Source organism: Dermochelys coriacea, chromosome 21, assembly GCF_009764565.3.
Source record: "Dermochelys coriacea isolate rDerCor1 chromosome 21, rDerCor1.pri.v4, whole genome shotgun sequence".
NCBI classification, from domain to species: domain Eukaryota; kingdom Metazoa; phylum Chordata; order Testudines; family Dermochelyidae; genus Dermochelys; species Dermochelys coriacea.
This window is the reverse complement of record NC_050088.1, coordinates 14,239,353-14,266,189: the sequence shown is the minus strand read 5'-3', so window position 1 is coordinate 14,266,189 and position 26,837 is coordinate 14,239,353. Positions and strand designations below refer to the sequence as shown.

Below are 26,837 nucleotides of genomic sequence, written 5' to 3'. Positions count from 1 at the left end.
TCCCAAGTTGCCCAACTCTATGGTGTTGAGCGGGGGCGGGAAGGATATGTGACGGGGCAAGGCCAGATGGCTACGGAAGAGAAGTGGGAGATAGATATATTAGCTCCAGGCTAAACAAATCCCTGGTATCAGGATAAGTGAAATGGCAGCTGCTCCAGGTCAATTAAGACACCTGGGGCCAATTAAGAACTTTCCAGAAGGCAGGGAGAAGGCTAAGTTGATTGGGACACCTGAAGCCAATCAGGGGCTGGCTGAAACTAGTTAAAAGCCTCCCAGCCAGTCAGGTGGGGGTGCATGTCAGGAACTGTGGGAAGAAGTCGCGTGGTTGGAGAGACTGAGCAGTACACACCATATCAGGCACAAGGAAGGAGGCCCTGAGGTAAGGGTGAAGTGGAGCTTGAGGAAGTGAGGGCTGCTGTGGGGGAAGTAGCCCAGAGAATTGTACATGTCATGTTTCTAAAAGGTCAGCTACCATAGCTGATACTATTAGGGTCCCTGAGCTGGAGCACAGAGTAGAGGGTGGGCCCGGACTCCCCCCCCCATCTTTGGCCCCTGTTTAATCACTGAGACTGGGAGACAACAGAGACTGTGCAAGGAAGGATAACTTCTCCTCACCTCCCTCGCTGGCTTATGATGAAAATGGCTCAGTAGACTGTGACCCTTGTTTCTTGAGAAAGAAGGGTTACGTGGAGGCTCACAGTGAGCCTCTGACGCTAGCGAAATCCACCAGGAAATGTGGGACCCACGGAGGCAAGGACAGAGCTTTGTCACACAGGTTATTGATAATACTGTTTATTAATCACCTTTGCATTGCTATGTGGGTTAATAGCAAAGCCCTTTATCTGTCAAAGTGATTGAATTTAGTCTCCTCTTTAATTGGATGGAATTTTTGATACAAACGCTTATATAAATTGTTAGTATTATTGCTATTTTCTAAATTCCTGAGATATAAAAGCGGAGAAAGTATATTCTCTCTCACTTAGTTATAAATGTCCTCCAATCAACAGTGTGTGTTCATCAGCCACAAAGCTATTGGGTATATTGCAAATGTTGTGTCCACTTAAACTGACATCCGCACGCAAGGAAATTTTCTGTAACAGAAAAAAATGAGAGAGAAAAAATAACATAAGTTAGGAGAGCTCCACTATTTACTCTGCTCTTTCCCCAGAGTAGCTTCTACAGCCAAGTCCAAGCACCCTGAAATGCATATCACTCCAAAAACTACTTGCCTGTTAAGAAAGCGAAATATTAGTAACTCAAATAGCCCTGAGAGACCCATGAGGAAATAATACGGCATTGTCCAAACTTCTCTCACGACTGTTCAGGGTGTGAAAGTCTTCACAGCTCAGGAAGGAGATAATCGGCTGATCTATAGGTGACTGCAGGTGCAGACAGAGGTTGCTAGAGATAGGTTGCAAAACAGTTTTCATTCTAATCCCGTTTTCAGTAACCAAGAATTTTCTGAAACATTCCTCTCTTGTGCTATTTCCCATGTTATCTCCTGAGCTATGATAGCTCTGCAGCACATATAGGATATGAAAGTAGTGAAAGCTAATTCTGGTCCCTCAGTAGATATACCTTAGGGACACAAAGAAAATCTATTGAGTAAGATGGGACCATGTTTACCTTGCTGCTCTTTCAGGGTAGGATCCCAAGACAATCAAAAGAAAGGTGTATTGTTGTAACTAGGCTGGTGGGGCTGAGTTTACCAGCTCTGATATTTGATGAAGGATGTTAAGTTTATTTCATGAGTCTCAGGCTATATAAAGCATTGGACACGAACTGCGCCTTACCTGAAAATCACGGATGTAGGTGAGGAAAAAGCTGAGGAAGGAGAAAGCCAGAGACCATTCTGAGATTGTGCTGATGATGTGAACTATGTAGCCCTGTATTGAAGAGAAAATACATCTATGTAGTGAGGCTGCTTTTCAGTCTCCAGTGGTAGAAGGCTTATATTTCTGCATTTCAAAGGATGCTCTCCTAGATCTGTCAGGATTTTTCCATTATCTTTATCTAACTCTTTCATAATAAAATGAAATAAGCTGAATTTACTTGGTGTCTGGGAGGGAAAGGGTGAAGTATTCTTTCCCCAGAGGGGTGCAGAGATGTCACGTGCAGATGGATGACAATTCCTCACTCACTATTTTTTGGAACTCATGTACCTTGTACACATTGCTTCTAATATATATTGGGGGCTAGATTGTTGCTTTACTATATAATGGCCTCTAAAGGTCAACTAACGAAGTATAGCTACATCACATGTAGCTCTGACTTGCCCACTTTCCTCTCTTCTTCCCTCTTTTGTCTCCTGCTCTCTTCCTCTCCCCTCTTTCTCCATTCACAGAATCATAGAATATCAGGGTTGGAAGGGACCTCAGGAGGTCATCTAGTCCAACCCCCTGCTCAAAGAGGACCAATCCCCAAATTTTGCCCCAGATCCCTAAATGGCCCCCTCAAGGATTGAACTCACAACCCTGGCTTTAGCAGGCCAATGCTCAAACCACTGAGCTATCCCTCCCCCACCCCGATTCTTCCTATTAATCTCTCATACCCACTTCAGTAACCCACCAAAGAGCAATGAACACACAGGCTTCATCTTCAATGCAAAATGCTACCATGTTAAAACGTGACTGTAAAGAATCTTGTTGGCTGACAATTCTGATCATAACTTGTGGTGAGCAAAGACAAAGCAGGTCATGTACAGCACAGCAGCTGCTAGTCATTAAACCTGTACTTTTACCAGTGGTTACAGAGCCTGTACCTAATAACTTCTTAAAGTTCTTTTCACTGTAGTAATCCTCACAACGTCCTTCATTCATTAACACTTCTCAAGGTTTCTAGTCTAATTTAGGGCATGATTCTGCAACCCTTACTTGCACTGAGTAGCAACTGGGCAAGCCATCTCATGTTTGCTCAAACAGTAAAAGTTCATTTGTTCCATCTACTGAAATTGTTTTATGGTAATTCTCAGTTGTTCATGCATTTGTCTATATTTGCAACTGAAGGTCATCGAAAGCATGGGAGAGATGTACACTTTGATTTAAAGGAAAACTGTAGATGCAACATTGAGAAATTAAGCACAGAAAAGCAAATACAGGAAATTTGGAAACAGATTTTGTTAAATGATCAATCTTTACTTTGTCCCCTTACACCTATAACTTAACATGGTCTCTGAATAAAACTTAAGAGTTAGTGAGAAACACACAAGTAGCAGCAGCTCTTGTGCTCTCCCCCTCGGCCCCTCTCATTCTCCAAGGGTAAGCAAACTTCCATCCCCTCACCATTGTGATCCAGGCAATCCAGCAGCTTGGGCATTCCCATCAGTTAGAAAGTCTGCATTAGCCTTTATACATGGAACACTTTCTCCAATTCTAAATGGACACACCGTCCTTTATGGAATTGTCCTACCTTTTCCTCCCCGCTCTCAAAATCAGACTTACTTTCTCCTGTGGGTTCCAGTGCAGCTTCTGTACTAGGTCAGTTCCATACAGGCCACTGTACAAAAGGACCGAAGAAACAAACACTAAAGAAACAAGGTAAGGAAGATGCAAGATGCTAAATGGCAAATTTGGAAAGAATGTTCCTGTTAAGGTCTATACTAAGTTTCACCCTGCGGCCAGGTATCTGCATAAATGGATGGGAGCTTGGGCTCTGAAATGCCAAGATAAGACGTGTTTACCATAATGAACAGTAACCTCGAGGTGAAACAGAAAGTTACTCTTTGCAACAAAAGTGTAATTTCTTACCCCATAACTAGGGCCCTACCAAATTCATGGTCCATTCTGGCCAATTTCACAGCCATAGGATTTGAAAATTAGTCAATTTCACTTTTTCAGATGTTTACATCTGAAATTCATGGTGGTGTAACTGTGGGGGTCCTGACCCAAAAGGGGGTAGGGCAGTTGCAAAGCTGGTGTAGGGGAGTCACGGGATTGCCATCCTCACTTCTGTGCTGCCTTCAGAGCTAAGCTCTGAAGGCAGCAGCCATGGAGCTCATGGTAGCTGGAAGAAGCTCCCAGAGGTGGAGGTGAGTGTGATCTCCCCTATCTACTTGGAATGCCTCAGCCAGAGGCTCCTAGATGTTAGTCCAGGCCAGTGGCAGATTAATGCATGGGCCCATGCCCAGGGGCCCCAGCCAATTTGCGGGCCCCTTGGAAAAATGGGCACCCTGAGCCCCAGCGGGAGCCGTGGGGGCAGAAGCCCAAAGTCTGACTCCCTACTGGGCTGGGGAAGGACAGGACTTGCTCTTCCCCTGCACGGCTGCTCTTGGGCGGAGATCAGATGCATCTCCAGGTACCTCCTCTGGCTGCAGGAAGCTCCGGGTCTGCGCTGCCTCTGGAGATGGGTCTGATCTCCCCACCGATAACTGAGATTCTTAGTCAATGAATTCCTTCAGTCCTTAAAAAAATAATTAATGGAGTGGGAACAGTGAATCAGTGGAAGTTGTGGTGGTGGGGAATCACATGGCTTCATGGCATGAATCACACACACACTCTGTCCTCCCCTTCTCTCCACTCCCCTGCAACAACCAAAACTTCCTCTGCCCCAGGACAGGGTTTTAAAGGGTCCACACTCTCTAAACCCCAAGGAGGTTACACACAGAGCAGGTATGAACAATGTGATTACTAAGTTCTATGACCAACAAGAAGATCTGATATGTTGTGGGAATCCTTTTTCAGGGTCAGGATGACAGCATGGCACAAGTGGGAAGGGGTAGATTTATGGATTCTAAGACCAGAAAGGACAATTGTGATCAAGTCTGACTTCATGTATAACACAGACTACAGGGCTTTCTTGAACTAATTGCTGTTTGAACTAGCACAGATCTTTTAGAAAAACATCAAAACTTGATTAAAAAACTTCCAGTGATGGAGAATCCAGCACAATCCTTAGTAAGTTGTTCCAATGGCTTACTGCCCTTGTTGTTAACTTGTTCCTTACTTCTAGTCTGAATTTGTCCAGCTTCAATTTCCAGCCACTGGATCTTGTTATATCTTAGACTGAAGAGCCCTCTTATCAGTTTGTTCTTCCCCATGCAATTATTTAAACTATAATCAAGTCACCCTTTGTTAAGCTAAACAGTTTGAGCTCCTTGAGCCTAGCCCTGAAAACATTGTTTGCAATCCTTTCATCTTTTTCTTCACTCTCTTCTGAATCCTCTCCAATTAATCAACATCCTTCTTGAACTGTGGACACCAGCAGGGGACACCAGAGGTTGCAACACCATTTACAGAAGTAATAAAACCTCCCTACTCAATATTCTCATTTATACATCCAAAGATCTCATGAACCTTTTTGGCTACAACACTGCACTAAGAACTCATGTTCAGCTGATTGTCCAGGTATCTTTCAGTCACTGCTTCTCATGCTGTAGGGGCCCTGATGCTGAATGGTCACCTTCTGTGGTCTAGATGTATGACTTTCTATGGAGTTCTGTTAACACAAGCTATCTGCTTGCAATCACTTTACAAAGCAGTCCAGACCGCTCTATATCCGCAACCTGTCCTCTTCATTATTTACCACTCTCCCCAATCTTCATCTGCAAACTTTATCTGTAATTTTGTGTTCTTCCAAGTCATTAACTAAAAATATTAAATAGTGCGGTGCTCCGAACGAAGACCTGGAGGACGCCAGTTGATACACACCTGCTCAATGATGATTCCCCATTTATAATTACATTTTGAGACCTGTCAGCCAGTTTTTAATCTGTTTAATGTGAGCCAGGTTGATTTTGTACTCTTGTAGTTTCTTATCAAAATGTCGTGCACTACCCTGTCTAGTCAAGGTACATTACATCAACTTCAGCTCCTTTAAAACTCTTGGCTGAAAGTTAACCACACCAGATAATTTTTAAAATGTCTAGCTTTAGTAGCTGCTCTCTAACATCCTCCTTACTCTCCATTCCAATTGTGATTATTTCATCACCATATGATATATTTATATCATCTGACTTTTCCCCAAATACAGAACAGAAATATTTATTGAACACTTTTACCTTTTCAGTTTCTTTTTGACAGGTCAACCATGTCCAGCTAGTAATGGACCAATACCATTGTTAGGAACAAAAGGAATCCTATACTTAAGGATAATAAGGTGTTTAACGCTACTGGCCATAGATTACTCCTTTTGCTTCCCTTACCAATTTTCTACAATTCATAGCATTAATATAATTCAGAAGCTATCAACTTGCCCTTTCTTCCATTTTGTGGGTGGGTGAGAGTTATTTTAAATAGCTACTTTCACTTCCCATCTATACGAGATTAGCTGGTGGTTTTTGGTTTTTTTTTAAACCAGTGTGGCCTTTTCTTTAGTGTGGCTCTTTGGGTATCTAGTAAAATGTTCTTAAATAGTTCCCAATTATCCATTATTTTTTGGTTTAAATTCTTTGTCAACTGGTTTGGCTCATACTTATTTTCAGCTTTGTGAAACTGGCCCTTTTAAAAACACCAAATGTATATAGAATCCAAACCAGTATTATATAATTGCACATAACAAATGATCAAGTCATGATTATTTGTACCTAAGCTACTGCTAATTTTTAGTTCTGTGTTCAGTTCCTATTTTTTGTCCTGTGATCTTATGCATTCTGTAGTTTACATTTTGAAATGGATTTAAGATGCATCTTTAACCTAGAGCACACTTCCATACTCTAAATGAAAGATGACAAAAGCATGGTTAATGCAGGGTTTGCTTGTTTTTATTTAATTACTGTCGCTCTCCCACTAAAAACACTCGTCTCTTTCATGCACTTCCCCTTCTCAGGTCTTGGTGTTTTGAAACCACATTTCTTTGCAATCTTCAGCTCTCTTGGAATGAAGAATCTACTTTGCAATCTCAGTACATGGTGAAACATCCCTTCTGCCTGCCTTGAACTAGTGTGACAGATTGGCAGGATTAACTCAGTGATTCTTTTCCTTCTGATGTTAGACAAAACCCATGAGACAATATGAAGAGAGAGCACAATATAGATTGTACGTCTATAGACTAGTATGTATTCTATGGTTATATGTTATTTAGCACTGACAACTATTTAGAGACCCTACATGTTTCTTTGCACATTTTTCACAAACTTACTCTATTTTATGATCTAGCTTGTACTACCAGTGTTATTTGTATTTCACAACAAAGGATACTGCTTGCTATGCTTGATCCACACCAGAGTAACACGATCACTCGGATCCAAAAAATGTTTGGCTGCATCATGTAGGAAAGAATAGTCTGAACCAGTATGTAAATGGCTCCTATTCCAAACGTTAGACAGGCTCCAACTACGTGCATATAAAACAGAGTATATTTCTAGGTGGAAAGACAGATATAAATAAAATATAATATGTACCATAAAATATACAGAACACAATTTAGCTTATTGCAGTGCTGATAGCTCCACTTTATCAAAGCTCAGACAATTTATTTCTGTAAAAGCTTTGCCTGCAGCTGCCACCACCTCTAACTGTGATCTCCTCACATCTCTCAAGTTAAGCAGTGCTAGGACAGAGTCAATACTTGGATGGGAGACCTTCAAAGGAAATCCACATGTGGGTTAGCAGTAATTCAGCAGCTACCAACTCTGTCAGTACATGTTGTCATGGAGCAATTGGCTGCCGGAGGGCCAGTCTTTCAGATGAAACATAAAACTAAGGTCTTGGCCACTTGCGGTTATTAAAGTTCCTGTGACACTTTACTCAAGAGCAGAGATTTTAGTAAACTGGCCAGAACAGCAGGGCTTTTAGTTTGTTGCAATAACTTTTAGTTAGTTAGTGCAATAACTAGAGCTATGTTAACAGTGCATGGACTTGAGCATAACAGCATGAACTTCTTTTATTTTTTAAAACAACCCTTGTTTTTAGTTACCTGAAGGTGGGGGGGCTCATCACCAAGGAAGAATAAAAGCTTTTACTGAGCTTTCATTGGCCACATAATTCTTATAATAGTGTTGTTGCTAAGCTTAACCCTCTTAAACAGCTCATTATTAGACTTGGCAACACCCAGTGTTCCCAATTAAGATAGTTCATCTGTCATCACTTCCCATCATTCAGACACAAAAAACTCAGTGTCAAGTCACAGATTCTCATTTAATAATGAAAAGATGACAAACTGACTCCTAGGATGGCTGTGTGAAATACAGCCTTAATGAGACTGGTCTGTAAATAACTGAACAGTACTAGCAAAGAGGAAGTGGAGGAATTATCAGGAGGGTTTGAAGCAAGTAAAATGAGAATAGGCCCATCAGACAATGGAATAATATCATGATGAGAATAGTACCAGTAACCTGCACATACACAGCGTCTTCCATCTGAGGATCAAGCTATTTTTTTAATGAAAAAACTGACCCTTACATGACCTTTGTGGTAAGTATTCACATTTCCATTTTACAGATGAGAAAACCAAGGCACAGAGTTCAAAGCTGACCTTTTCAAAAAGGCCACTGATTTTTTGGGTTCCCAGCTTGAGAGGCTTGGGGCCTGACTTTGAGTCGCACAGCACTTGCAGCTCCACTTCAAGCCACTAGGCACTGCAAGTGCTCAGCACTTTTGTAAATGATGCACAAAGTGCGTCAAGCTGGACACACAACTGTCGAGTCGCCTGTAGTCAGTAACCACTCTTGCAAATCTGGCTGTATGCTACTTGTCCAAGGAGGCCTGTAGTTTAATGACAAGAAATCATCAAGGTCCTATCACAAGATGTATTCAGAGAAAACAGGGATGCAACACTGAAGCTGGATAAAGGAAGCCCTGCAATTACACAGATGAGGGCAGGGATCAGGGATTAGATGGCCTATTAACCCCTTCTATCCTAACATCTAAGTTTATGAACACAACAGGATCACACAATACAGGCTAAAACCTAGTGGTTCTGGTTCTACTCTGAAAAGTGACTCTGTAAAAATGAAATCATGGGGTTCTCTGTTTGTGTCTCAATTACTTTAGATAAAATTGGCTCAGTGTATTAGTCCTTCCTGACTGCCAGTTCTGCACACTCAAACCAGCTGGAGTCACTTGTGCATCACCACCAATAATAAAGGTTCTTCAGGTCAAAGCAGGTTCTCAGTGACACCTGTGCAACACCACTGAATGCAATAGCATTGCACAGGTCTAACTGACTGGAATTTAGTAAACAATTTTTATGTAGGAGAAATAAATTTCACCTTACTCCCTCTTAGGTATGTTTGCTCTTCAGTTCTAACAGGGGTTAAGAACAATAAAAGCTTGGCATTAGAACCAGCAGTTGCTCCTTTGAATAAGAAAGGGTCACTTCTACTTATTTTAGAAGTAGAATAGAATCACACTTTAAGTAGAATACATACTTCAAAATTTAACAGTAACAAATTGTAAAAGATGGAATAGACTCTACTATTATCAAAGAAACACAGGATTTTCCATAGAAAATCAGACTGTTGATGCACTCAGACAAGTGTTTTGTCTTTGGTCAGTGACCAGTTCCTCATGCTCAGAAGGAAGGTAGGAAAAAAATGCACCTGACTGACTGTGCATGATCGATTCCTCCTCTCTCCGCAGATCATCTTATGCCCTAAAACATGAGACTGGGTTCCTCTTATTTTAGCTACATAACTACAGATGAGAGTAATGGTAATTAAATCATCCAGTCCCTTACAAAATCTGGTCACGTATTTAATCAAATGCCAATAAATTCCCAAGGCTGACTCTGCATCTGTACAGTAGAAATCAGAATTTAAATTATGCACTGCTATACTGCCATCCAGTGGTCAAATATGTTTATCTATATTGCCAGTGTAGCAATCAACAGAGAAATTTTCTTTGGGCTTGTCTGCACAGCAAAATTGACCTACGTAGCTATAGCACAATAAGTATTCAATTATTCTGCTCTCACTATGCCTGTCAATTTTTCCTTGCAGATGAGCCTTTGGCTTCTCACATGTACCCATCTGGGCAGAGTTCTACGAGGCAGCATCCACTGATACCCTCAACAGTTTCTGCATCAACCACTATCTGGGGTTCTCTGCTTGGTGTCCCCCTCTGGAACCCTTTTGCTCACCGTTCGATTTTATTCCTCTTTCTGCCCCCTCTTGATTTATCTTCTGTAGTTAGTGGAATCCAATTTCTTTTTTTGGCTCCTTCCTTTTTCTGTGGGATCCTCCTTGCCAGTACTGGTAGTCAAATACGCTAATAAGCATAGCTGCCAAGTTCTGGTTTGTACCATGTGCCATTTTATGTGTAGTATTTAATTAACTAACTTGCACATAACCCTAAATTTAGGCCTAGTCAAACACATCATCCCTTGATCATTGGTGGGGTTAGGACATGGAGCTGAATAAAACTTGGCATCTCTAGTCATGGTAGGTGAGTGGGCACAGGGAGGAAGGAGTAGCTAGATGGATGCTTGCTTGGACATCAAGAAGTGCTGGGCCTGTGGAAGGATAAGAAGTGCTAAAGCCCCTGGAGGCGGCTGGGGACAGTAAGTGCTGGGGCTCCCAGTGGGCAGGGGCTATGTGCTATAGATCATGTGGTACAACTGGATTTGGGGGAAGAGAGGAGGCTGGAGCCTGAGGCCAGTATCAAACTCCTCATCTTGTGTTTCTGCTCCCATCACATGCTCTCGCCACCTCCTGGCTTCTCATTCCTGGCTCTAATCCACCAGGGGAAGGAGGCACCAGGATCCTTGCTCAGCAGGCACCCCAGCAGCCAAAAAGCTGCATAACTGCAGACAAATGCCAGCATTTGGCAGATCCGCTGGATGCAAGAGACTCCAACTGAGATGCGGACGTGCATGACATGGCTGCCAAATGCATGACTGTTGCCATCAGATGGTGACTCCTGGAAGCTCTGCATATGGCGTTTCTTGCTTGTGGTGTGAATATTTAAAAGCTTATCAGTTTGAGAGGGAAAACTCTGAAAAGGAAGATAATGTTGTAGAGAAAAATAGACAGTTGAGAGACAGGAGAAGGACAGAGGTTACTAGGGCTTGTAATTCATCCAAAAATGTCTTGTTTTGAAAGAAAACATACATCAAGGACCTGTTTTTCAGAGGTGGTGAGCATCCACAGCTATAACTTAAGTCAGTGGGTGCTCAGCACCTCTGAAATCTGGTCCAAAATACTGAATTGTCCTTCCACTATAACATCCAGAAAACTGCAGACAGAACACAAACCTGGAAGTTGGCAATAATGCAAAGTCCAAAGCTGCTTATCATTCCGAGTATAAAGCCAGCCTTATTTAATCTGGCGATCTTGGGTTCTCCTGGACTCAGAGCATACACTTGTTTATAGCGAACATACACAGTAGCAATACCTGTGAACAAACAACCCAAATGCAGTGAGGCTTAAGTAAACAAGGAGACTATTCTTGTCTACGCTAATGAAGGAAGTCAATCTAAATTACACTAGTTAAGTTACATTAGTCATGTAACGTAAGCTGACGTAGCTTAGATCGACTTACAGCGGTGTCTGCGCTGCACTATGTTGATGGGAGATGCTCTCCTGTTGATATAGCTTCCACCTCTCAAGGAGGTGGAGTACTGAAATCAACAGGAGAGCGCTCGCCATCAACTTATGTCTTCACCAGACCCAGTAAATCGAAGCTGATGCATCGATCACAGCAGTGCCGATTTAGCGACTAGTGAGGACAAGCCCTAAGAGAGCAAAGTGAGGAACTCAAGCCAGGAAATGAAGTGAAGTGACAGAAATGCAAATACCTTCTGATCAAGGCATGTAGTGTTTGTGATCCCAGATTAGATGAAACTGATTTTTAAAGACATATGAGACTCCACTTCCCCGATGATGTCACTACTGGGCACAATTAAGGTTATTGACATGTCATAAATGTGCATTTTCATACCTTAACATGTCTTGATTTCTTTTAAGCTTAACCTTAGCTATGACAGGTTTCAGAGTAGCAGCCATGTTAGCCTGTATCCGTAAAAAGAAAAGGAGTACTTGTGGCACCTTAGAGTTTCCTGCAGTAATAAATGCTTGGTCTGGGGATAATTACAACAACCCCATAATGCATTTCACCCTAAATAACTGATCTGTACTCTCAGCCTCACTCTCTTAATGTAGCTTTTGTCTGGGAATTATGGGTAATTTAGTAATAATGAAACTATAAGTAAGGCATTACTTATAAATAAGTAACTTGGCGTTCCTGTTTAATAATTTGTATTCCAGAAGTGTTTACAATGTGCTAGAGGTCATTTTATCTACTTACCTAAGAAAGTGGAAATATTTAACATAATCCCAAATAAGCATCTTTCAGGAGGTATTGTCCCTGTGTCACTGTAAGAAAAACAGTATAAGAAATATGGTTCTCCATCATGTACTGTAAATTCCCACCACAGAAATGCATCTTTATAAGAGGAGGAAAGGAAAGGAGAAACAGGGTCATGAACCATTCAAAGCAGTTTCACCTATTTTGTTGTACACTATTTAAGCAATTTACTAAACTAGTTTCTAGGGCTGCAGAAGCCAACATGACTGCCGTTTTGTTATGGGCACAATGTTTTTAGAACAGGAACAATATGTACAAACCAACATAGCTATCCTGTTTGTTTATGTTAATTCTAGATAAAAAGTTAAGACAGTCAAGGCTGTAAAATGAAGCACTCTGAAGTCTGGAAAGGCCAAAGTTAAGGTTCCAACTGGACATATAGATTACAATATAGATTTTAATTACATAATCACCCATTTTTCAAAGGACACTTGCATCATTTAATGTGCAGGCTGGACTGTATACAGTAAATGCGGGAGCTGTTCATTATTTTTTATCTTTAAGTGTTCAACATGTGGTCCCATATGTTATTCAATGCACACAACCAAACTGATTCACTATAAACAAGGCAGACTTGCAGAGTTAAATTTTTACACCTATAAATGAGGGTCAAGATAGTCAAAAGTGACTAATAGGTTGGGAGCCTCCATTTTTGGGTGTCCAACTTGAAATACTTTAATGGGGCCTCGCTTTCTAAAGTGGATGCTCAGCACTTTCTGAAAAAAGGGCTCCTTTAAAGTGTCTCAAATTCGGCTCTCAAAATCTCAGGAAAATCTTGCCTGATATTTCTGTATCTCCACTGCACCACGGTGGAACTCTGAGTAAATCTATCAGGAGATCAAAAAGGCAGCAGCATTAATCATAACAAAGGGAATGATTGGGCATTAAGCCCGCAGGCGGGGCTGGTCTCTCAAACCCTAAGGGTGAAGCTGCCATACCCACATAAGTAAGAAGTAATGTTAGGAAGGAGGTTTCAGAGTAGCAGCCGTGTTAGTCTGTATTCGCAAAAAGAAAAGGAGTACTTGTGGCACCTTAGAGACTAACAAATTTATTAGAGCATAAGCTTTCGTGAGCTACAGCTCACTTCATCGGATGCATCCGATGAAGTGAGCTGTAGCTCACGAAAGCTTATGCTCTAATAAATTTGTTAGTCTCTAAGGTGCCACAAGTACTCCTTTTCTTTTTGTTAGGAAGGAGAGTTTTAAAGAGATTAAACAATGAGTGAAAAGTTCTCACTGCTAATTTAACTTGTAAAGCCTCAGTGCAAAGACCAGAACGAGGCCTAGGAACTGTTTAAATCCCTTTAAACCCTATTCTGAGAACCCAAGAAAGAATTAAGTGGCACATAGCTCTGGGGCTGGCTTTCTGCATGGGGTGAATCTCATTTTATGTGATTAACAACGTTATGAAACAGCAGCTAAAAATTGTGGGGTTTTTTTTTTATTAAAAAAAAAAGCCCTAATCAGAAGGTAACACTGAAATCCTGGCCTAAATGAGAGTAAACCACTTGACACAGAAGGGCACTAAACTAAGGAATATGAGAGATTAGATCTAAATATACATTCTGGAACTCACAGAAAGCTAATTCTCCCTAGGTTTCGTACTGGAAAGATAGAATTTTTTGTAATTTGCACAAAGCATGATACCTTTTCTGATATGGGCAGTTACAGCTCATCTCTAGCAGCTCAAATCAGTGGATCAATTTGTGAAGGCTGCCAGTCCTTCCACCAAAGGAGGAGAAGTTAGAGAGGGAAGATGATGGTAGGTCCAGCCATCTGAAGGAGGATAGTAGCAAAGGCACGGGCAGGCCCTTAGTACTTCCAGAGAGATGTTAAATTCTGGGCCTGTGCGTGGTTAGCAGAACTAAGACTTACCCATGGTTGTCTATGGCACTAAACCAGCAACTGATTTTAGTTACAAAACATGTTCAAACCAAAGAGGAAGAAGCCCACGTTTCAAATGAAAAAGCCATATTGTCATGGAACACGGGTTCCCAATTTCAAGATTAGGAGGACTTGTGGCATCTTAGAGACTAACAAAATTTATTTGAGCATCAGCTTTCGTGAGCTACAGCTCACTTCATCGGATGCATTGGGTGGAAAATACAGTGGGGAGATTTATATACACACACAGAGAACATGAAACATGAATCTCAAGATTGCAAGCCTCGGGAGGGGAGGAGGTTGTAACCACCTGGCCCTTCCCATATGGCTAGAAAGGAGGGTGTGTCTGGATGAGTCCAAACACAGAAGAGGCTGAGAACTGGCATCACAGAACAAGAACTCTGGATTTAGATATTTAGTCTATGGCTCTGTGCCTCCAATTACCCAACATCTCTAGTGATCACTAAAACACACGGTGATATCGTGATGACATTAACACAGGCCATGAAAACTTTAAAATGTAAATGTTTGTGTTTGTTCAAAAAATTAAACCAAATTAAATTACCAAGACAAGTATTGATGTTTTTGGGTTTTTTTAAATATCTTCTTAATTTAATGTTAGAACTGCTAATCCCAAAGCTATACATTTTAAACTACAATTTTTAAAAGGTTAGGGTAAACATTTGCATAAAGAAAGGCCAGTTTTGGCATGAATACTGTGGTATAGTTAACAGTGCAACAGTTAAGAGTTTTACTGACCTGATGTAGGGCACCAAAGGGTCAATGTGATGTAGAAGGATTGCGGTAATGTATGAAAATATGAAAGAAGCGGCTGACCAAACAACCAAAGCCGAAGGCAAGAAACAGAGGCCTTGCTGAAACCACCACATTGCAGCACCGTTTCACAAATCCAAATGCTGTGAAGAATCAAATAGGCAAAAAATCTTTGTCTCAGTGGTTTTCTCTTTTTGAAGCCAAAGTGGGAATTGTGTTAACGTGCAGTCTCCATTCGCATCCTGTTATAAACAGCCATAGTAAGAGAAGACAAATTGGATTTAGTATCAGTGTCATTGAAAGCACTTTTGCGAAGTCACTGCCCTTACAACCCAGAAGTAATTTTAAAGTGAAAAGCAGAAACTTCTTTTGGAAACTTTCATTCTACAACTCACAGAAGAAAACTAGAGAAGAAACTCATTGATGTCATTTTGTCTGCTTCCACATTTGTCTGCTTCCACAGCTGTGTCAGGAAAGCCACTGTGTGGTGATTCTTTCTCTTTGACTCTATTTGAGCATAAAACCTCTTCAAGGTTAAGCTCCAGGGATCAGGGAGGATAGTGAGTGCAGTGAGGACAGAATATGCCTCAGTGACAGTTTTACCAACAAAGGTTTCAAAGTAGCAGCCGTGTTAGTCTGTATTCGCAAAAAGAAAAGGAGTACCTGTGGCATCTTAGAGACTAACAAATTTATTTGAGCATAAGCTTACGCTCAAATAAATTTGTTAGTCTCTAAGGTGCTACAAGTACTCCTTTTCTTTTTACCAACAAAGGAAACTAAAGGTTCTACAACTGCCATTAACAACAAACTGGGCATATTCACAAAGTGACCTGACGACATGGAAATATTAGTAACTCTTGCACTTATTGAGCACCTTCTATCTGAAGCTCTCCAGACACTTTACAACCTCACACTTAAGTCAGTAAATATGTGCATAGATTTCTTTTGGCAAGAGCTGGCTGCTGCCATCCAGGACCTCCAGAGACAACCACCACCTAATTCAGCTGCAGAGGAAGTTCCACTTACACACCTAGTTAGTTAAGTACCTCACACTTCGTTTATACACCTATCCAGTTTTGAACATCTGAGCCTCAGAGCAAAATTACCCTTCATACAGAGCAAGATGTACAGGCACAATGTGTAGCTGTGTCACCCCCACAAGAGCACAGGGAAGGAACTGTAACTCCTTCCTTGCTGCTGGGGGGGAAGTAGTTTGCTACTGGCTCCAACCAGGAAGCTAAGAATAGAGCCCAGTTCTACAAAATCACGGTCTTGTGCTTTAATCTCAAGGCCAGTCTTACATTTGAGAAACAAAGGTCACAGAAACTGGTTAAGCCTAGTAGATGTAAGAGTCCAAAGAGATGAAAGATGGAGACTGAGAACAGAGCAAGGGACAGGGCAAAGAAGATGAGGAGAAGTGAGCAATGTAGAGAGAGTGGTGATCAGAGAGAGGTCAAAGTCAGAACTCTCGGAAAAGAGCAGGGCTAGATGATGAATAAGGCAGAGCGGAGTTAGTGCAGAGCTGGATAGGAAATACAACATTGAAACTAACCAGAATGAGGGTGGTCAGTTGCAGTAACAGGAATAGAGAGAGAGCCAGACATCAAAGTACAGGAACAGAGACTGAGGGAGCCAGAGTGAGAGAGGATCCCATGGAGGGGGAAAGAGAGACTAGATAGAAAGGAAGAGGAGGTATGGGAAGAGAGAATCTGAAAGTGATGAGGAGGCTTCTCCTCTCCAGCCAGCGGATGGGGAAGTGAGAGAAGAAACTAGATTCCAAGAAGAGAGCAGAAGCTGAGTCAGAGAGGGAGGGATGGGTCTCAGAGTGAGGAAGTGGGAGATAAAGTGGGAAGTCTCATCCTGAGTTACCTCTGAGCCTGCTTGAGTGTAATGAGTCATCAGTTACCTACAGGGTTCAGCCAACCCACAGGCGAGATCCCACCAGGTGATCCCAAGGCAGGTACATAGGCTCCTGGGAAGCAGCCTCTCTAGCCTGCTCAATGTCACTACTTGTCTGGGAACACTGCCCTTACTGCGGCTCCTGCTCTAGCATGTACCTGTGGCTGTTTCTCATCTAGCCTGCCCCGGTTCCAGCCTACATCTGCTCCTGCCTCAGCTGTGAACTCTGACAGAGATAATAGACTGACAGGAAGTGGAGTAGTAGGAGGAAGGAGAACAGGGGGTGGCAGGCAAAGAGTCCAAAGGGCAAGCATAAAGGCAGGAGATAGAGCAGGAATAGGAGAAGAAGGATATGAAGAGAAGAAAAAATATGGTCCAGAGCTGACAACCTCTTTCATGTCCCAGAGGGCTGGAGAATTTATTCTATCCAGATTACCTTTCTGATATGAACTGATCCAACCCCTATGAGACAGGCCAGACATACATCTTCATCTTACCCACTCTTTGCATACTGCCCTGAAATCCCAGAGTATCCCATGTCCCTCAGTGGTGTCTTTATTCTGCCCTTTCCCCATGGATGGGTGTAGGATTTGTGTGGAGGCCATGCTTGACAGCACATGGCTGCCAGGTATCCCTCCCTCAACTACCTCCCTGAGGTTGGTCACTAATTTAAGTACTCTTGCTCCTTTGCCCACTCAGTCTGGATCTTACATGCTACACCAGCACCAATCCTCTGTCCACCACTTGCTGATAAATTTGGGGACCTCTTCAAGCATGGGGTTTAGATTCTAAGCATAACTGGCTGCCATTAATCAGGCTCTGGAACTCTCTTGACATGAGACAGAAACCTACTTTGTACTTGATAAAACCTGAAGAGCGGGTGTGGGTTACATCATACAACAAAAAGGCAGATGTATTTTGCTATGATGCATGATAGTCTCTAGCATGGAAGTGGAAGGTGGATGGGGATACAAAGGCAGAATTAAGGTTGGGTGGGAAGCTGAAGTGCACATGTACTAACTTTCTGGCATTTAACATTTCATTTTCAAGCTATTAATAAAATAACACTAGCACTTTTGTGAACTTCCATTATAGGATTGCCGTCAAAGTCTTAAAAGAGCAACACTCCGATGCAGAAACTACAGAACCCGAACCACCAAAAAAGAAAATCAACCTTCTGTTGGTGGCATCTGCCTCAGATGATGAAAATGAAAGTACGTCTGTCTGCACTGTTTTGGATCATTATCGAGCAGAACCTGTCATCAGCATGGAAACATGTGCTCTGGACAGTTAGGTTAGGCTAAAAAAACCAAAACCAGGTAAAAACAATTCTACATTCGTAAGTTCAACTTTCACGATTAAGAGATTGCACCATAGTACTTGTATGAGGTGAACTGAAAAATACTATTTCTTTTACAGTGCGAATATTTGTACTAAAAAATAACAACATAAAGTGAGCTTTACTTTGTATTCTGATTTGTAACTGAAATCAACATATTTGAAAATGTAGAAAACATCCAAAAATATTTAAATAAATGGTATTCTATTATTAACAGTGTGATTAAAACTGTGATTAATAGTGATTATTTTTTAATCTCCCGATTATTTTAATCCTTTGACAGACCTAATTGGAAGTGTTAGCAGACCCCATAAAGAAAAGTGTCAATATAACCAGACAGTAAGATGTCAGATAAGGGTTTTAGGCTTATAGGTTTTAAGGCCAGAAGTGACCATTAATCATCCAGTCTGACCTCCTGCATCACACAAGCTATACAATTTCACCAGTAATTCACTGCTGCCAACTGTTCTGATTTTACTGAAGATTTTCTTAAAGCCCTGCCCCCAAAAGTCATGTGACTATACTAGAATCTGCTTTCATTTTTTTAAATTAAAGTAATTTTCTGCCTTTGTGAAAAAAACTTGAAAACAAAAGCTTTAAAGACTCAAATACCATAAATAAAAAGAATCCAAGATTCACTATTTTAAAAACTCTTTGGCTTAAAAGTCACAACTCAATATGTTTAAGTGTTGTACCTGCTTGGTTAGAAATATAGTCATAACTTTCAAACCAGTGGCAAATAAGCATAAACTCTACACACAGGTTCTTAAGAGAAACTGAAGAATGTCATAAGTAAAATTTGAGCTTTATTAAGATAGTTTGAGCATACCAAAAATACTAATGTACAAATCCACATAAAAGATAAGTCAGCAATAAGACTATACAACTTTGTTTGAGAAACAGCTTGTGAGATACAATACTGAACTCCTGTTCAGAAATGTAACTGTCTCGAAAGGAAAAGAATCCTGTTAAATGTAAGGTACTTTAATTTAGTTACCAACTTTAGTGAGCAGAGAATTTGTCATAAAAAAGTTAAAAAGAAAAGGAGTACCTGTGGCACCTTAGAGACTAACAAATTTATTAGAGCATAAGCTTTCGGGAGCTACAGCTAATTTCATCACTTCATGTAGTTTGCTACTGGCTCCAACCAGGAAGCTAAGAATAGAGCCCAGTTCTACAAAATCGCAGTCTTGTGCTTTAACCACAAGGCCAGTCTTACATTTGACAAACAAAGGTCACAGAAACTGGTTAAGCCTAGTATATGTAAGGGTCCAAAGAGATGAAGTGGCAGCTTCACTGGATTAAGTGAGCTATAGCTCACGAAAGCTTATGCTCTAATAAATTTGTTAGTCTCTAAGGTGCCACAAGTACTCCTTTTCTTTTTACAGATATAGACTAACACGGCTGCTACTCTGAAACCATAAAGAAGTTAGTTACTGTATACTGGACTATTACAGCAACTAAATCAGTAGAAGTATACAAGAAGTGGCAAACATACAAAATTCTGTAGATCTAGCTAAAGGCATAGAAAAGATGATATGATGTATTGTAGTATTTGAGAAACATAATGATGTAATCAACTATATCACAATGCAATACTCACAGTCTTAACTTTGGAATTTCCTCACTTTGCATGCTTAACTGTACAACATCATAGAATCATAAATGTCAGGGTTGGAAGGGACCTCAGGAGGTCATCTAGTCCAACCCCCTGCTCAAAGCAGGACCAACCCCCAACTAAATCATCCCAGCCAGGGCTTTGTCAAGCCTGACCTTAAAAACTTCTAAGGAAGGAGATTCCACCACCTCCCTAGGTAACACATTCCAGTGTTTCACCACCCTCCTAGTGAAAAAGTTTTTCCTAATATCCAACCTAAACCTCCTCCACTGCAACTTGAGACCATTACTCCTTGTTCTGTCACCTGCTACCACTGAGAACAGTCTAGATCCATCCTCTTTGGAATACCCCTTTCAGGTAGTTGAAAGCAGCTATCAAATCCCCCCTCTTTCTTCTCTTCCACAGACTAAACAATCCCAGTTCCCTCAGCCTCTCCTCATAAGTCATGTGTTCCAGTCCCCTAATCATTTCTAACAAATTTATTAGAGCATAAGCTTTCGTGAGCTACAGCTCACTTCATTAGTCTCTAAGGTGCCACAAGTACTCCTTTTCTTTTTGCGAATACAGACTAACACGGCTGCTACTCTGAAACTAATCATTTCTGTTGCCCTCCGCTGGACACTTTCCAATTTTTCCACATCCTTCTTGTAGTGTGGGGCCCAAAACTGGACACAGTACTCCAGATAAGGCCTCACCAATGTCAAATAGAGGGGAACGATCACGTCCCTCGATCTGCTGGCAATGCCCCTACTTATACAGCCCAAAATGCCATTGGCCTTCTTGGCAACAAGGGCACACTGTTGACTCATATCCAGCTTCTCGTCCACTGAAACCCCTAGGTCCTTTTCTGCAGAACTGCTGCCTAGCCATTCAGTCCCTAGTCTGTAGCGGTGCATGGGATTCTTCCATCCTAACTGCAGGACTCTGCCCTTGTCCTTGTTGAACCTCATCAGATTTCTTTTGGCCCAATCCTCTAATTTGTCTAGGGCCCTCTGTATCCTATCCCTACCCTCCAGCGTATCTACCTCTCCTCCCAGTTTACTGTCATCTGCAAACTTGCTGAGGGTGCAATCCTCACCATCCTCCAGATCATTTATGAAGATATTGAACAAAACCAGCCCAAGGACCGACCCTTGGGGCACTCCGCTTGATACTGGCTGCCAACTAGACATGGAGCCTTTGATCACTACCCGTTGAGCCGAACAATCTAGCCAACTTTCTATCCACCATATAGTCCATTCATCCAGCCCATACTTCTTTAACTTGCTGGCAAGAATACTGTGGGAGACAGTGTCAAAAGCTTTGCTAAAGTCAAGGAACAACACTTTCACTGCTTTCCCCTCATCCACAGAGCCAGTTATCTCGTCATAGAAGGCAATTAGATTAGTCAGGCATGACTTGCACTTGGTGAATCCATGCTCACTGTTCCTGATCACTTTCCTCTCCTCTAAGTGCTTCAGAATTGATTCCTTGAGGAGCTGCTCCATGATTTTTCCAGGGACTGAGGTGAGGCTGACTAGCCTGTAGTTCCCAGGATCCTCCTTCTTCCCTTTTTTAAAGATGGGCACTACATTAGCCTTTTTCCAGTCATCTGGGACTTCCCCCAATCGCCACGAGTTTTCAAAGATAATGGCCAATGGCTCTGCAATCACATCCGCCAACTCCTTTAGCACTCTCGGATGCAGCACATCCAGCCCCATGGATTGTGCTCATCCAGCTTTTCTAAATAGTTCCGAACCACTTCTTTCTCCACAGAGAGGGTCACCTTCTCCCCATTCTGTGCTGCCCAGTGGAGTAGTCTGGGAGCTGACCTTGTTCGTGAAGACAGTAGCTTTTTCCACATCCTCCGTCACTAGGTTGCCTCCCTAATTTAGTAAGGGGCCCACATTTTCCTTGACTTTCTTCTTGTTGCTAACATACCTGAAGAAACCCTTCTTGTTACTCTTAACATCTCTTGCTAGCTGCAACTCCAGGTGTGATTTGGCCTTCCCGATTTCACTCCTGCATGCCCGAGCAATATTTTTATACTCTCCCCTGGTCATTTGTCCAATCTTCCACTTCTTGTAAGCTTCTTTTTTGTGTTTAAGATCAGCAAGGATTTCACAATTAAGCCAAGCTGGTCCCTGCCATATTTACTATTCTTTCTACACATCGGGATGGTTTGTCCCTGTAACCTCAATAAGGATTCTTTAAAATACAGCCAGCTCTCCCGGACTCCTTTCCCCCACATTGTATTCTCCCAGGGGATCCTGCCCATCAGTTCCCTGAGGGAGTCAAAGTCTGCTTTTCTGAAGTCCAGGGTCTGTATTCTGCTGCTCTCCTTTCTTCCCTGTGTTAGGATCCTGAACTCGACCATCTCATGGTCACTGCCTTCCAGGTTCCCATCCACTTTTGCTTCTCCTACTAATTCTTCACGGTTTATGAGCAGCAGGTCAAGAAGAGCTTTGCCCCTAGTTGATTCCTCCAACACTTGCACCAGGAAGTTGTCCCCTACACTTTCCAAAAACTTCCTGGATTGTCTGTGCACCACAGTTTTGCTCTCCCAGCAGATATCAGGGTGATTGAAGTCTCCCATGAGAACCAGGGCTTGCGATCTAGTAACTTCCGTGAGTTGCTGGAAGAAAGCCTCGTCCACCTCAGCCCCCCGGTCCAGTGGTCTATAGCAGACTCCCACCACGACATCACCCTTGTTGCTCACGCTTCTAAACTTAATCCAGAGAAACTCAGGTTTTTCTGAAGTTTCATACCGGAGCTCTGAGCAGTCATACTGCTCTCTTACATACAATGCAACTCCCTCACCTTTTCTGCCCTGCCTGTCCTTCCTGAACAGTTTATATCCATCCATGACAGTACTACAGTCATGTGAGTTATCCCACCAAGTCTCTGTTATTCCAATCACATCATAATTCCTCGACTGTGCCAGGACTTCCAGTTCTCCCTGCTTGTTTCTCAGGCTTCTTGCATTTGTGTATCGGCACTTGAGATAACTCACTGATCGTCCCTCTTTCTCGTACGCTCCTGCTCGTCCTTCCTCCTGGTATCCCACTTCCCCACTTACCTCAGGACTTTGGTCTCCTTCTGTTTGACTAATGTATTTATTTAATCTATGCATAAGGTCACTGTAATATAGCACAAGGTCAGACTGTCAGAAGAATGGCAAGGATGTACATGAAAGCATACTCGTGACAGTCCATATAATTGTGCTTTTGTGAACATCCAAAGCCAAGATTTTGTGTACAAAATTAATTCACACTAGCAACTTCCTGTGCTTAGAAAAGCCTTGAATATTTTGTCCACCAAGCACCCTTTCTCAAATCTTTCAAATTTCTCTTTAAAACTCACTTCTAAGAATTCTTCTACTCTCCCATGGCCCCTCACCTAAACAGCTGCCCTGTGTCCTGCCTCTTTTTTTTAATTGTCTAATTAAGGACTGTATTGTGCAATTGGAGCTATGTGGGCAGATGCTTGTGTATAGGTAGGCCCTGCACAGTGTAAGCAGAGAAGGGAGTGTGTCTTCACTTTATCTGTAAAGTGCGGTGTACATTTATGGTATTGTATAAATTATTATTAACAATTTACTCTATGAAGATGTTCTATTACCTTCTTTGTAAAGAATTATGTAAACAAATACTTTAACTCCCTTGCTACGTCATAATCCTCCTTTGCCAACTGGTCTAGATAGTCACAAATGTAGGCGTTTTTATTCCTGATGTATTTAAGTATTTTTAAGTAGTTATCTCAATCTCTGGCTCTTTATTTCCATTTTCTTAAGGAGTTTTTTTTAGCCTTCTGTTGGATAGAATATATTAAAGCACTTAGTTTCTCTCTCCTTCTTGCATTATTTATCAAGTGTAATTATAGGTAAATATCAGGACTAGGCAAGGGTTAGTAAAGATGCTTTTAAATTAAATCTGAAAAAAGACAGAACTGGAGAGGAGAGGACTCCCACAACTGTAGGGGTAAAACTGTGGGCTGAAGGGGGCAGAGATGAGGTGGGGGGAATCAATAGGCTGGAGAAGGTCAATGAAGAGCTTAAAAACCTGAAAACTCCTTTGAAGATAGGTGTGATGTGGTTTTGTTTCTTTGAATGTGTGTGGTGTGCAGGAACATTCTGCATATGATTAAGCAGAGAGATCTAGGACTTTATGAGGCTATGGAAAAGGGATTTTGTAATAATAAAGATGAGAGGCTGTCAAGGCATGGATGAGGTGGAGTTAAAATAGTTGCTCAGATGGACTGTATTGCAGAGTAGGCAGAAATCCCAACAGCAGCTGTGAAAGAAGGAAAATTCTGAGGTAAGGATGACATCCAGGAACACAGGAGTTAAATGAAAGATACAGCATGGCCCTCTCGGGGACAGACAGGAGATGAACGAAAATGAGCTATACCTGAGATAAGCATTTCCATTCCTGAGACATTGTGTTGAAGCAAGCAGGCGCACATTACTTTGTCAAGACAAGCACAAAGAACGGAGAGGGTGGAGTCATTAAATGTGTCTGAAGGGTTCATTGTATCGTCAGGGTAAAAGTTAAAGGTAAAGCGAAGGTGACTAAAAAGGAGGAGGCGGGGTGGAAAGCCCAGAGAAACACGTAGTAAGCCTGGTGATACACACCACAAAGTAAGAGTATTGGGGCACAGGAGGAACCCCCCGGCAGTTACTCTGACCTGAGCCAGGCTGAAGGGAAGATTTAAAAGGGGGCTGGACAGTGGTGGAGCTTCAGAAAGGCGATCCCAAAGGAAAAAAGCACCAGTAAAGAAAGCAGGAAGGGTGAGGAGAGCTGGAAGGGGTGGGATAACACCAGGATGGAGAGAATCGGCGGGGAAGGGTAACAGGAGGCACGAAGAGAGTCAGTGGGACAGGGCAGGAATGGGTGTGGGGGGCTGGATCAGGAAAATGGGAGGTGTAAAGGAAAGGGTTAGTGGGACAGGTCAGTGGTGGGAGGGGGTGGAGGGCTGGAGGCGGGGAGGGGAGATGTGAGGGGAAGAGGCAGTGGTGGGAGGGGGTGGGGGGCTGAAGGCGGGCAGGGGAGGTGTGAGGGCAGTGGACTGGAGGAAGGTGGGGCAGGAAGTGGGGGGAAGAGATATGGGGGGATCAGGGCAGAGTAGGGGGGTGGGAGACGGGGCGGGGCAGGGCAGTGCGGAGGGGGGGATCAGGGCAGTGTAGGGGTTAGGGGGGCGGGGCAGGGCAGTGCGGAGAAGGGGGATCAAGGCAGTGTAGGGGTGAGGGGGACGGGGCAGGGAAGTGTGGAAAGGGGGGAGATCAGGGCAGTGTAGGGGGGTGGGAGATGGGGCAGGGCAGGGCAGTGGGGAGAGGGGGGGATCAGGGCAGTGTAGGGGGGTGGGAGATGGGGCAGGGCAGTGCGGAGGGGGGGGGATCAGGGCAGTGTAGGGGGGGTGGGAGATGGGGGCGGGGCAGTGTAGGGGGGATCAGGGCAGTGTAGGGGGGGTGGGAGATGGGGTGGGGCAGGGCAGTGCAGGGGGGGATCAGGGCAGTGTAGGGGTGAGGGGGGCGGGGCAGGGCAGTGCAGGGGGGGATCAGGGCAGTGTAGGGGTGAGGGGGGCGGGGCAGGGCAGTGCGGAGGGGGGGATCAGGGCAGTGTAGGGGTGAGGGGGGCGGGGCAGGGCAGTGGAGGGGGGTGGGAGATGGGGGCGGGGCAGTGTAGGGATGAGGGGGGCAGGGCGGACTCGGACCCGGCTCGGTGCCTGTCAGACCCTGGGGGGAGCGCGCGCTCCCTCCCCCCGCGCGCTCCCTCCCCCGCGCGCGCGCTCTGCCCCCCCGGCGCGTGCCTTACCTCGGGCTCTCCTGCCTCACCCCTATGGGCCTCTCCGCACCCGGCCGCGCGCGCACGGCAGGGACGAGAGTGAGCGAGCCCAGGGCGCGCGCGCCACACGCCCAGCCCCGCCCGCTCCGGAGCCGGGCTTCCCCACCCACCTCTCAGCGCGCGCTCCCGAGTCACCCGCCCCCCCCCCATCCGGCTCATTTACGGCAGCCGCAAAAGGGACGTAAAAGCGCCTCCCGGGCTTGTGCGGAGCGAGGCTGAGGTAAATGCCGGGTTCTTCGACGGTGCCTGACGGGCCGAGCCGGGATCCCCGAGCTCCGTGTGAGCGGTTCCGCCGGGGAGTCCCTGTTTCCGGGGCTGGGTGTTTGACCCCGGGCTCCCTGGTGCGTGCGGGGTCCTGGGTCTCGCCCCCGCGGGGTCCCTGCCTTCCGGGCCGGGGCCTGAGCGGGCGGCGGCGGCGGGGGGTCGGGGCGCTCCCGCGGAGCGAGGTCTGCAGCTTCCCGCTGTGTAGGGTGATGCCCTGTCCCACCGCCCCGGGCCAGGGCTTCTCTGCAGCATGGCTGGGGCTGGCGGCCCCTGGCAGGAAACCTTGCAGGCGTCCCTCTGGTTTCTCAGACAATCTGTACCAAAAAAAAAAAAAAAAAGAACAGGAGGACTTGTGGCACCTTAGAGACCAACACATTTATTTGAGCATCGGCTTTCGTGAGCTGCATCCGATGAAGTGAGCTGTAGCTCACGAAAGCTGATGCTCTAATAAATCTGTTAGTCTCTAAGGTGCCACAAGTCCTCCTTTTCTTTTTGCGAATACAGACTAACACGGCTGCTACTCTGAAATCGGACCATCTGTGTCGCTGGAAAGCAAATGTAGCTGGAAGTCCCGCAAGCTCTGAGCCGCTCGGCGATCTAGTGGCTTGTGGGAGCTTAGAAAGTCCAGTTGTATTTAAATGTCTTAATATGGAATCGGAGTAGCAGCCGTGTTCGTCTCTATTCGCAAAAAGAAAAGGAGGACTTGTGGCACCTTAGGGACTAACACATTTATTTGAGCATAAGCTTTCGTGAGCTACAGCTCACTTCATCGGATGCATCACGAAAGCTTATGCTCAAATAAATTTTAGTCTCTAAGGTGCCACAAGTCCCCCTTTTCTTAATATGGAATCCTTCTGATTTTGCTTCCCCCCCCCCCCCCCCAAAAAAAAATCAACTTTCTTTCTTCCAGGGTCCTAGGGATTTGATATTCTAGTCCACAATCTTGTCTCTCCAAATTTAATATGCTAATACGCTAACTGGAGATTTCTCCTAGAATAG

General features: G+C 43.8%; 2 protein-coding genes across 9 annotated transcripts in view; one reads left to right on the top strand and one right to left on the bottom strand.

Annotated features, from left to right (window-relative positions):
- Positions 1-957: 957 nt before the first annotated feature.
- On the bottom strand, positions 958-25,714 carry DRAM2 (DNA damage regulated autophagy modulator 2). Of its 3 annotated transcripts, none has more exons than XM_043500694.1 (8): positions 25,685-25,714; positions 14,882-15,138; positions 12,180-12,247; positions 11,128-11,267; positions 7,134-7,296; positions 3,441-3,523; positions 1,794-1,886; positions 958-1,091 (listed from the first exon to the last, which is right to left on the bottom strand). In XM_043500694.1, the coding sequence occupies exons 2-8, from the start codon at positions 15,010-15,012 to the stop codon at positions 984-986; spliced, it is 786 nt and encodes a 261-aa protein (XP_043356629.1). In that variant the 5' UTR covers positions 15,013-15,138; positions 25,685-25,714; the 3' UTR covers positions 958-983. The 3 variants fall into 3 exon arrangements, with proteins under 3 accessions (XP_043356629.1, XP_038235645.1, XP_043356631.1); XM_038379717.2 differs by lacking the exon at positions 25,685-25,714 and adding an exon at positions 25,545-25,680; XM_043500696.1 differs by lacking the exons at positions 958-1,091; positions 1,794-1,886; positions 3,441-3,523; positions 7,134-7,296; positions 25,685-25,714 and adding exons at positions 10,067-10,868; positions 25,545-25,680.
- Positions 25,662-26,837, top strand: part of CEPT1 (choline/ethanolamine phosphotransferase 1) — a 48,354-nt gene continuing 47,178 nt past the window's right edge. For 2 of the 6 annotated variants that reach the window (XR_006276576.1, XM_038379715.2), the window contains exon 1: positions 25,662-25,794. The gene's annotated coding sequence lies outside the window, so the exon portion shown is untranslated. Of the gene's footprint in view, positions 25,916-26,837 lie in introns of all 6 variants that reach the window. The other 4 variants (XM_043500693.1, XM_043500692.1, XM_038379713.2 and 1 more) reach the window with 4 other exon arrangements.